Raw genomic sequence first — 12,730 nt, forward strand, 5'->3', positions numbered from 1 at the left:
GTTAGCCATTTAGCATCTGATTCTCAGCCCATCTGTGACTCTAGAACTGTAACAAAAGTTCTTGTTGCTGTCATAGGCTTTGAGAGGATCAGAAAAATAAATGTGAAAGGAACTCTGCAAAATCCACACCATTCATTATTCTTATTTGCTGTGATAGTATTTTACTTAAGAGTTTACCCTCCAAGGAGCTGACAAGCTGTAGAACTACTTAGAACTACTCAGATACCTCCTCTGTGCATCTGTTTTGGGTTTAGACCTGAAGGGGGCAATGCTACACTTCGCCATGAAAGGTCTAGATAGAGTTCCAGCTAAGTACCGGAACCCTACTGTATCCTGACCAACTCTGGAAAGTCTGGTCTCGAAGGCCCGGGTCCTCACTTTCCTGTTTTCTAATGGGTTGTGCCATAATGTGAATTGGTGTCATTTTACTGGAGTCTATGAGAACTTGCATCCCAGATCTTAATCAAAGGCTTAAGAAAAGATTTGGGATTAACATCCAGGAAGATGATTTTTAAGAGAAATCCAGGAATAAAATGCCCAGGGAGAAGCGAAACCCCTGTCACTTGAGTGCATATAGTAGAAGCTTGTTACTGACGAAGGCTGCTGTCTAGGAGAGTCCTGGTATAAATAGGAAAAGAGACAAGCTCCCCTAAATCATTCCCTAAATCATTTTCTTTTTCTTAGAAAATGTTCCCAGGCCGTGTTCTCCTGTCCTTTAGTTCCTTCTGCTTTCTGTTTGTGTTTGAAACAGTAAGTTGAGCGTTTTCTTTAGCAACAACTCTTACTTTTTCTGAGCGCTGTGCGCAAACACTACAGAAATGACAATGACAACTAAAAATTACTTGACAACAAAAACATCCAAGGCTGACATTTTCCATCTGTTTGAGGTGAATCTCGGAGATTCTGGCAGGTAATTCTACACTTAGAGAAGGATCTAGTGCCAGCTGCTGAGCCCGCCTCTGTGCATGCGTGCCTACATCTCACGGAGGGTTCCATCTGAGGCCTCTGCTCAGGAGGGTATCAAGGGATTTGGGAAGCTGAAATCTCCCTCTGAGAAGATCACAGAATAGGAAGAATAATCACCATCTTATTTGACCTTTAATCAAATTACTAAGTCAGAAATTGATAAGCAAGGATTCAAAAAGTAAGAGTTAACTAATGCAAACCCAAATATGAGCTGAAACCAAAGTGACTGAGGTAGGGAGGAGCAACAGAGAAAGGGGGAATAAGAGGCAGACATAAAGGAAACTGGGATTTCATGTCATTAGCCACACTCAGGAGACATCGATCATAATCTACAGTATGGGTTCCTAATATCCACAAGGGATTGAAAATAAAAAACAATTTATGGGGAGACAGTGTATGGGTATGAGGACGTTTTTATCCTATCTCTGATCTTGAATATACAGTACAGCCTGTACTGGTTGATTATGTGTGTCAACTTCACACAAGCTTCAGCCATCAGAGAGGGAGAATCCTCAGCTGAGAAAAATGCCTCCATGAGATCCAGCTGTAAGGCATTTCCTCAATTAGTGATAAAGAGGGGAGGTTCAGCCTATGGTGGGTAGTGACATCCCTGGGCTAGTGATTCTGAGTTCTATAAGAAAATAGGCTGAGCCAGGCCAGAGGAGCAAGCCAGTAAGCAGCACCCTTCCATGGCCTGTGCACTAGCTCCTGCCTCCAGGTTCCTGCCCTGTTTGAGTTCCTGCTCTAACTTTCTTTGGTGGTAAACAGCAATGCAGAAGTGTAAGCCAAATAAACCCTTTCCTCCCCAACTTACTTTCTGGATATGTGTTTTGCTGCAGCAACAGACAGCAAGACAACATGTAAATTTGGAACTTTGACCTATGCAACATGCAGCAACCAGCCGGGGCTCTCCTGGCTGCCACTGTCCTTGTAGCGGAGCCAAGATCAGCAGTTTTTATCAATCAGCACCAGTGGCCAAAGCCCGACCAGTGACTTCTAGTTTCCTTTGCTTCTGTCTTTGCTTCTAACTTATGACTGATAGAGAAAGCGTGTATGAGACACCCTCCACATCCTGAGCCCAGCTCGAAATGTTTCTCCATTGTGTCTGTGCCCCCCTCAACTTTCTCTGGTGAGCACTTGTCTGATTCCTGTGAACATCCAAGCCTAGTTTCTAAATGCTATGGCTTTGGCTCCATCGTTTGTATTTGTTTAACATTGCTTAATTATCTAGGCATTGCCTGTGATAATTAACACAAAAGCTCTATGGCAAGTCATTAAAGTATTGCCTTCAGTGAGTCACCGTCAGTGGGCCACGCCCCTGTCATGTCATTGCACCCCATACTATGCTGTTAAGAAGGTCATGTGTTTATGAAAGAGATCATTGATGACAGGAAATAAGCATTAATACCAGCATTCCTTCTCAGTCTAAACAACTCTAGTTCCTGGGGCATCAGCGCAATGCCTAGTTAATTGACAGCTCCCACGTTTCAGGTGTGATGCCAGCTAAGTTTTAGTGACCCTTTTGGTTCCCCAGCAACACCATCAGTTCAATTGTAGAGATGAACAAATGGAAACTTAAAGAGATGGCATGACTTGCTCTGGGCCATACAGCTACAAGAACAAGAAAAAAAAAAAAAGTCAGTTTCTGCTCTGACTTTTTACCACTGTGTTTCAGTACAGAACAACAGCTTAGAAACAGCCAACACATACAGTGAGATGGGAGAACCAGAAACCTAGCAGGAGTACCTGTCTCCCAAGGTCAGAGCATCACTGAAGAGGGAAAGTCCACAGTTGGGGGAATTTTGCTTTGGGTTTGAAGGCAAGTCTCTTACTTGAACTCAAGGGAATCATAATTTATGAGAGCCTTTAATCCACTGCTCTATATCTAGGGGAAAGCAATGATCAGGAGCCAACAAGATGGCTGAACAGGCTGCCTGACAATGTAAGCTGAAGGAAGGAACTGGGGTTCAATTCCAGAAACCCATGTAAAGTGGGAACCAACAAAATGCAGTTCACCTCTGACCTGCACACACAAGCACAGGCACACACACACATGTGTAGGCATGGCACACATGGTCTATCACACACAAAATAACAAAATAACACACACATCTATCTCTATCTCTATCGTCTATCTATCTATCTATCTATCTATCTATCTATCTATCTATATTAAAGTGAACAGGACAGACATCGCAAGGACAGGCCACATTAGGAGACTTCAGGCCATCAAGCCATTTGGGAAGGTGGGTAGGACACTGAATATTAGCTCAGATATAAACTTTACTCAGAAATGATGCTATGACTCTTCCTTATGCTAGCACGGGCATGAGAAAGGTGAAACAAGCTCTTGTTCCTCCATGCCACCACATAAATGGAGGCAGGAGACAATTCAGTAACTTTGAAAGAATGGTTCCCATAGGAGACAAGAAGAAAAGATTTATTTATGCTCTTTCGAATATTACTTGCAGAATTGCTACTATAGAAACTGTAGAAAATTTGCATAGCTTTGCTATTGAAAACACTGCTTCCTTATACATATATTTTATTAAAAGCAGGGACTTCCGCCCCCTCATTTACTTTAAAAATGCATGTGCAAACAAGACGGCCTTTCTGAGCTGCACAGGTAATCTTTCAACCAATAAGGAAGAGCTAATTATTTGCTTTCCTTTGTTAAATGTTTTCTAAGCACTATTAATTATCCCGGCTGTATTTGCGCTTGAATTGCCTTTTGCCTTTTCATTTACATTTTGTTCTTGATAACTGGTTACCTGAATTACCCATGCACCCCTTCCCTAGGAGCTAGAGTGTCTTCAGAAGCTTGTACATTTTAAGAAAAACATCAGCTCAGTGCTAGCACCAAATAGGAAACTGAAGACTGAACCACCTTCACCAGTCACTCCTGCCCACTGAGCTCCTTGGAGCTTCAGCTCTCTGCCTGTGACCTTTTCTTTGAATAGAAAAAAAAAAAATCAGGAACAAGACAGACTCAAGGGCTGGGGAGATGGGTAAGCCAACAAATTAATTGCTGGGTAATCATGAAGGACCCGATTGTCATCCCTAATCCCTCAGAATCCACTTTATATAAAGCCACACATGGTAGCATGTGCTTGTAACCTCAGAGCTGGGGAAGCAAAGATGGGTGGATGCTTGGGACTAGTCTAACTGAAAAATTTCAGATAAAAGTGGAAGACCTTGTCTCAAAGGTGAGGAGTGTTGGGGTAGGGTGGGATAGGGGAGGGGAACAGGGGTGCCATCCTGAGGATAAACACTTGCAGCTGACCTCTGTCCTCTGACACATACACATGTATACATGAACATATGTGCACACACACACACACACACTGAAATACACAAGAGAGGAACTCAAACACTGGGTAGGTCTTAGTGACTTTTTCATCATTAATTCCAGCCTATATTACATATATCACATCTGGTGAAGGACTGTGACTTTGACTCAGGTCACTGTCCACCAAGTGATCATGCTAGAAGCAGCAACTGTGACGAAATCAGTATCTCTTCGCTCAGTAACGTTATCACTGTTCAGGTGCTCCAGCTATAAATAGCCACAGTGGTCCATCTCCTTACCCTTTCTCCAACAAACCAAAGGACATCAGGAATACCTTTCAAAGACAGTCTGTCTCTGTTGACAGTGTTGTCCTCTTCTGGGGCCCCAGCTCCAGGTGATGGGAACAGTGCCACCTGCTCTCTCTGGTTCCTGTTTCATGGCCCACCAGTCACCATGACACCACTCTGCCAGCTCTGTCCCATCAAATATTTCTTCGTGCTCTTGCACACTGTCTCTATCAGTCAGAGTGATTGCAGTTGCTTGAATTTGTGCATATGAAACTCCTAGAGTTACAGAGCCCAGATTTCTGTAGGTTAGAGGTAAACGACCTACCAGCCTTCAGCTCCAGATTCTGCCTCGCCTCAGTGTCCCTATGCATAGGCTTCAAGGATCTGTAAACTTAATCATGAGACGTGTTTCAAAGTCAACCAGGCATGATGAGAGCTACACCCTCTCCACCCTCTCATAGTAAAGAAATTTATTTAAAGGAAACACATAGTTTCTCAGTTTTAGATAGTGAGAGCCCTTTTCCCAGGCAATGACCAAGACCATATTCCTGAAATAATGAGCCGTATGTACATCTTAGAAAATGAGTGACTGCCAGATTAATTTCTAGCTCCGAGGTTAAAAGCTTATGATCCAACTTATCACTCATATCTTGGTCTGGACAGATAGTTCCCTGCCCATGCGGCAAAAGTCTGAACGAGTTGCTGAGTTTTAGGGTCTTCCTCATTGTACTGGCAGGTTTTGTGTGTTAAATTGACACAAGCTGGAGTTATTACAGAGAAAGGAGCCTCCCTTGAGGAGATGCCTCTAAGAGATCCAGCTGTAAGGCATTTTCTCAATTAGTGATCAAGGCCAGAGGGTGGTGCCATCTCTGGGCTGGTAGTCCTGTGTTCTTTAAGAAAGCAAGCTGAGCAAGCCAGGGCAAGCAAGCCAGTAAGTAACATCCCTCATGGCCTCTGCATCAGCTCCTGTTTCATGCCCTGCTTGAGTTCCAGTCCTGACTTCCTTTGGTGATGAACAGCTGTGGAAGTGTAAGCTAAATAAACCCTTTCCTCCCCCAACTTGCTTCTTGGTTATGATGTTTGTGCAGGAAGACACTTTTGTAGGTTCTGCTCTCCTGATCCCCACACCCTCCTACCCAAGAACTGATTTATTTTTCATGTATACCTTTTAACTTCTTCCACAATAAAAGTGGCTACAATGAAAATATGCACACGCTCAGAGTTTAAATAGGCCTATTTTTCTTTGTTGCAATCCCACTAAAGAACACTATTCAATAACTATGTATAGTATAATACAATAATCCCATTAAAGAACAATACTTAAATTTCTCTCCTTTCCCCGAGTTGCCAGGTTCTTGATGTCAATGGACCTATTGAATCCCACCTTTCAACTCCAAGCTAAGAGGGTTTGCTCAAAGTCTATAAATGTAACTTTTTCTAAAAGCCTGATTTTCATATTTCCCTCCCCAGCTTCTCCCATTTCAACTTCCCGCCCCCAGAGCCTGAGACTGCTGAATGCCTTCTTTTCTCAAACTAGCTGGCCTTTTGTTCCATTTTTTTTCCCCGAGCTACAGTTCTCCTTTCTTCCCTGGTGTGTTGAGGTGCTCATGAAGTGGGAAGTGTGGAGAGGTGTTCTTTCTTCCCACAGGACTCCCTGTGGGCGGGAATTCTAAGCGAGTCCTTGAATAAAACAAGAGGAGATGAGGAATACAGAAAGCAAACATATATGCAGGGCTTCCTGGTCTTTGAAATCCACCCCTGGGATGTTGGGAGTTTGCAAAGCTTCAGAAATGAGTAAGAGATGTCATTTCAGGGCTACCACATTGTATATTGTTGGGGCAATGCAGGGCATGTTGTTGGATGCAAGTGAGCAGGATTTCTGAAAGAACTGTGACTAGATTTTTCTCATCCCAACGAAGTAATATAAACATGGCTTTTGGTAAGCATACCTTATTTTTAAAAATTAGTGGTGGGTCGGGCGTGGTGGCACATGCCTTTAATCCCAGCACTCGGGAGGCAGAGGCAGGCGGATTTCTGAGTTCAAGGCCAGCCTGGTCTACCAAGTGAGTTCCAGGACAGCCAGGGCTATACAGAAAAACCCGTCTCGAAAAATCAAAAAAAAAAAAAAAAATTAGTGGTCAAGGTCATATAAAAGCAAAAACTTTAGCATTGAAGGGCATAGGTTTGAATTTTAGCATCACCATTTCCTGGAAGGACACAGGGCCCCAAATTGACCTGTGGCTACTCTTCCTTTGTAGAATGAAGTGATGGTAGAATGATTTGCAAGCAAGAGACATGGTGAAAATTGAAGGAACACATGCCCTTCCTGCATGCATAGAGAAAAGTCAGGACACAGGGAAGTTGGAGGATCAGCTCTAATCATTTCTTTCACTTAGCACAGATTTCAGATAACCATTATTAGCCATAATCTAGATTTCACTAGAAAAGCACACAAAATAGAAAGCTGACGGCACAAGTTGAACTTGACTCCTGGCAGGTGTGTTACAGTTGAAAGGAACACTCATTTAAGGTGACATAGTATTGAGTAACTATTGGGCTTTAGGAAGAGTGTGTGTCCAGAAATGATAGCCTAGGCTCAATTCAAACTGGGCTATAGAAGGATTTCTGACTGTCCCATAAATGCCAGCATTGCTCAGGAATCTGTGAAACAGGTTTCCTTTTGCCTTTGGCAAAAAGGGACCTACAGCTCTCCATTGACTGAACCTGTAGCAGAGATGAGCTTATTAAAGTCCAGCAAGTGTTTAGTATCCCCCAGTCCCTATTTACAAGTACTAGTTATACATTTCAAAGCCCCGACACTAGCCTCCTCACCCTTCTCCCCTCAGAAGTCACTCTCTTTATAGGCAAGGTTTTCAACCCTGTCCTTACTACTTTTACAATTTTCATTTTCTGCTACCTCCACTGTTCTTTCCCACAACTCTCCCTTCTCACACACAGGTAGCCTTGGCCATGTCCAGTTCTCTTTTTTTTTTATTTTTCCTTTTTCTTTTTTTCCTCTCTCTGCTCTGGACACTTGCAGATGCCTCTAGATATTTTCTCTCTCTTGATAAAAATCTTCCCCAATCATGACCCAACTCTTTTGGTGGTTTCTTCACTGTGCATACAATAACATAGCACCAAAACCGAGAACGGTGTGACAAAGATGGGCCAGACAGGAGGCAGTATTTATGCTCAGGTGTGGAGGAGGGTCAGAGGGACAAGGAGAAAGAGGTCCTGGGCGTATGGTAGTTTGTGGAGGGATACTAAGTGCTCTTGTGACAGAATCTTAAACCGCTCTTGCTTTCCAGATGGCATCTGCACTACACTTCTATCAAGAGTGCAGTTTGCTCCAGGAGGAACACAGGGGAGGTGCTTGAAAGCACAGGAACTAGATTTGGTTTTGGCTTTGTGGTGGTTTGAATAGGTGGCTGCCATAGACTCATGTGTTTGAATGCTTGACCCATAGAGAGTGGTGTTACTAGGAGGTGTGGCCTTGTTGGAGTAGGTGTGGCCCTGTTTTAGAAAGTGTGTTACTGTAGAGCTGAGCTTTCAGGTCTCAGATGCTCAAGCTAGGTCCAGGGACACAGTCCCCTGCCACCTTTGGATCAAGATGTAGAACTCTCAGCTCCTTCAGATTTCAGATGACCATTATTAGCAATGATCACACATACTGCCATGCTTCTCGCCTTGATGATAATAGACTAAGCTTCTGAACCTGGAAGCCAGCCCTGATTAAATGTCTTCCTTTCTAAGAGGTGCCTTGGTCATGATGTCTCTTGGCAGAAATAAAATCCTAACTAAGACAGTCTTTAGGACTTTTGTTCAGCCACCATGAAATAAAACATCGTGGCTTTGGGTTAATTGATGTGAGTGGTTCAGATCAATAACAATGAAATGGAAGAGGCAGATTTGGCTGATGTGATTGTTAATCTAAGACTGTCAACATCGACCCTAAACAGGCTACAGTGTGTTTTATTATTTTGAATGAATGAAGGGCAGGAACAGGATCTGTTTTTTTTTTTCCCCCCTGGGATCAACATAAAAGGAGGCTAGAGATAATATCTACAATTAGATTGTTATGACAAATGAAAAATTATCACAAAGACTAGAAAGACGACCCACATAATGCTTAAGTTTTGTTACCAGCACCCAAAACTGGTATCTCGTAACTGTCTATAACTATAGTTCTGAGGGATTCAATGTCCTTGGTCTTAGGGCACCTACACTCTTTTGGATGCCTACACACACACACACACACACACACACACACACACACATACACACACACATACACCACACATACACGTATGCACACACACATGCATCACACACTCATGCACATGTAAATGCACATTTGCACAATTAAAAATAAAATCTTTAAAAATATTCATAAGCACAGTGTCTGGCATATAAACGGAAGCATTTAGGAAATGACCCCCTTCTCCTGCCTTGGCCTACATCTCTGATCTACAAGGAGTTTGACTTGTTATTAAATTTATAACCAGCAGAAAAGCACATATTTCCACAAGAAAGCCCATATGGGGAACATCATATGGCTTAAACATTTCCCACCAACACAACATATCCTCATGCTTTAGCCTCCCCAGAACATTTCTTAATTGTGTAGATAACACTTAATTTTCTGAATAGATACAAAATATGCAATGTTTTCTTTGACAGTGTCTTTCTCTCCAGAGAGTTGTGGCGTGTTTTCCAATTTATAGCTGGAGTGAGAGACTGTCATATTAATACTAGTCTAACTAGTCTAGATTACTTTCACTTTCCTTTAAAAAAACCAGAAAGTACACCTTGGCTGTGGTGTGGCTGAGGTAGGGAAACACCTGTTGTCTCAGAAGAGAGTGAACTTTTGCCAGCTTTGCAGCCATGTTTATAAAATGCCTTGAGATCATGAAGACCTCGTGAGCAAACTACTATCTACTGTGCACTCAGCTTGTTTAAATGTAACCTGCCTGTAAGCAAGCAATGTAATAAGCTTACTATGCCTTGGATTTCCCATGTAATCAGCTTTTACAGCCTAAGCTAAATGCATTATTAATCTTCAATTGTGGAGTCTTTCATGCCCCAACCCAGAATAATATATGTGTGTATGTGTGTGTTGTAATCATTTGCTGAAAGCAGCCAATGGTTGAAAACAACTTTAAACAAAACCAACATCCACCATAAAAGTTGGAAGCATTTGTGTCAGCCCATGGACCCAGGCTGATAATACCTGCTTGTGGTTTGAGTGCTACTTTGGGTCAGTGAAGTCACTTCTTCCCTTGTAAAACTCTGCTAAATGTTTCTGTTAAGAATCTTTCATTTTTCTCCCATATGTTCTCTTTGGTGTTCAATGAATACAGAACAAAGCCCTCTGCTAGGGACAGGCAAAACAGATAGACAGACAGACACATGTACACATATATACAAACACACAGAAACACAGAGAGAGGGGGGAAGGGAGGGAGGGAGGAAGAGAGAGAGAGAGAGAGAGAGAGAGAGAGATGGATAGATAGAGACAGACAGACAGACCGAGCCATGTGATACACAAGCACAGCAGCAGGCAGCAGGGACAGATCAGACACAGGACAGACAACCTATAGAGTGGCTAGTAACCATACTAAGATGGATGACCCAAGGAGAGAAACTGAGAAATCAAATTTGGGCTTGCTCTTGTTCGTACTATTCTAAGAGGAAGTTCTCTGTCTTATTCCTTATTGTGACATCAACACACTTGGTAAGTTTTCTTTTAGATGTATACCAACACTTCAGTGCAGAGGAAACCAACTGGGTTGCTGGCACCCTGTTTGCATACTGCTTGTTTCTTCTATATCTCAGCATGCTTGCCTGCTTTACCACGAACTAGAACTAGGTGGAGAGAGGGGGCAGGAAAGGCAGAAGTCTAAGAAGGCAAAGGAAAGAATGGAATCTGAGAGGCTAATGGCTACACAAAGCAGTCCGTACTCATACCGCCTCCCATTTCCAGTTATCCAGCATGATGCCATCTTTCCCCATGGGTCAGAGAACTACTGGCACCTTGGTGCTATCTCCCTTTAGTGCTCCTTACCCAAAGCCCAGCTAGGATAGGCATGTGTGGGGTCTGTAGCATGAGTGGTCAGTTGCCCGAAGCACCCAGTGACTGGGAGCGTCTCATTTCCATAGACACACGGAGACGCAACAGTTTTAGAATCCTCTATGGATCAGCTCTGGCCAGCACAGATATATGAAAATTACAGGACTGTCTAAGTTTATTTTCAAGACCTTTGACATTAAATTAGCTGTGAAGAGTATGGTAGCATTTCTGTCTTGAGACCGTTTGCTGGAATATGCCACACGATCTCTGCCCCAATCACACTGCTCTGTGTTGCGTTGCCATGGTTTCCTGTCTCACTGACGGTGCAGTTGCATCCCTAGTCCTCCAGTCTAGGTACTCCAAACAATATCCAACTTGCTCTGAAGATGCTCACAGTAGCATCTGAGTCCTAAGCTTTAGCATCTGAGTCCTAAGCTTTGACTCAGCTTCAGTCACGTTATTTACCTGATAAAATGATCCTCCAGAGGAAAGGTTTATTTTTCCACATTAAACAAAGTCAAGCCTCTTAAAAACCAGGCGGATAAATGTAAGAAACACTGGATTGGGGAATGTGCCTCAATGGTGGAAAGCATGCTGAACTCAGTCCTTGGCATCTCAAATTTATATATATATATATATATATATATATATATATATATATATATATATATATATATATATGCTGTACGTATCTGAGCGCTCTCTGGAGGCAGACATTTTGATGGCCACAGATGTTGAGTTTGGATATGGTGGGTCGATTACCTGTCCAAGAGATCGCCAGTCTAAGCCTGCACTGCCAATGTACACATGCTGTTTGTCCACAATCCAGAAGGACGACTGTAGCCGGCCCTTGTTGTAGGCGGTCATGTTCATGTATGTCACCTCAGCACCTAGGAGGTCAAGCAGACACCAGTCAGCCTCCACTCCCAGACCCTGCATCCAGGAACCATCAGGCATTTACAGGCACTAAGAACCCAGGGCTGTGCTGAGCGCAGTGGAGACTAGGGGGAGCCAGGTACTTGCACAAGGCTTTGGTGACGAAGGCTCTTATGATGCTACATTGTTCCCCTGCTAAAAGAAGAAAAAGGATTTACTGTGTTTATGCAGAGGAGGCACTGCCCATTGTGACAAGACTATGGCTTCTCAAGTGGCCCTGATCAACAAGAAAACCCCACTCCTGCTGGTTACCTGGATGGTGAGGTCAGTACAGTACACATCCCTTTCTTATGATTTTGGAATAATGGCAAGAAAATTGGTGGTTTTTGAAAGAACGTCCCATTCACCATTACATCTGCCCCAATAGGAGACCAACTAGCTCATCTCTTCCATACCTTATTTTATCATTTTGCTCTCTCTTTCCATTGCTTTTACTTCTTCATTTACCATATTCACTATATAATTTGGGTTTCATCTCTTCTTGTCCTTTATTTAATATTTCCTAATTCAAGCCATGATTATCCAGGTCATAATGAGATGGAACCCAGAGCAGCAAACTGTCACTAAGACTGTCATGAAAATCAAAAACATCTCAACAGCTGAATGTGACCAGCTGTTTGAATCAGAGGGTGGTATAATCTCCTGTCATGGTTTGAAGCATTGCCATCCCAAATGCGTATACAGCATCCGTTCCTTCTGATGCAAGGCCACTGTAAGTGTATTAAAGTCAGTTCTCTCAAAGAGCAGGCTTACATGTATGTAGTTCATGAACGAAGCTAGTCCTTAGGTATTCAGAAGTAATGAAGAGAACACATCCTGCTGACACATTTCCTTGGGAGGATCGTGATTACTAGGGATCTATAATATTACTTGTGTAAGGACATTTGATATTTGAAAGGAGAGAGGTTTGGGGGAATGTACCTCGGTGGTAGAAAGCATGCTGGACTCAGTCCTTAGCATCCCAAATTTAAGAAAATGCTGTGTCTGAGTGCTCTCTGGAGGCAGACATTTTGATGGCCACAAATGTTGATTTACACACAAACCTGGCCTCTCACAGGGGAAACAAACTGTGCTTCCTGACTCTGTTCGACAAGGATGAAAAGGGGAGCCATAGAGTAGGATCTGTGGGCACAGGGACACCCAAGCCATAGAGTAGGATCTGTGGGCACAGGGACACCCAAG

The 12,730-nt window shown here is 43.0% G+C and overlaps 1 protein-coding gene across 3 annotated transcripts in view; it reads right to left on the minus strand.

Moving 5' to 3' along the window:
* Pld5 (phospholipase D family member 5) overlaps positions 1–12,730 on the minus strand; it is a 311,303-nt gene that overhangs the window by 71,877 nt on the left and 226,696 nt on the right. For all 3 annotated transcript variants that reach the window (XM_021198311.1, XM_029538767.1, XM_021198312.1), the window contains one exon: positions 11,375–11,502. In XM_021198311.1, coding sequence (XP_021053970.1) covers positions 11,375–11,502 — 128 coding nt within the window. The remainder of the gene's footprint in view (positions 1–11,374; positions 11,503–12,730) is intronic.

Source organism: Mus pahari, chromosome 5, assembly GCF_900095145.1.
Source record: "Mus pahari chromosome 5, PAHARI_EIJ_v1.1, whole genome shotgun sequence".
NCBI classification, from domain to species: domain Eukaryota; kingdom Metazoa; phylum Chordata; class Mammalia; order Rodentia; family Muridae; genus Mus; species Mus pahari.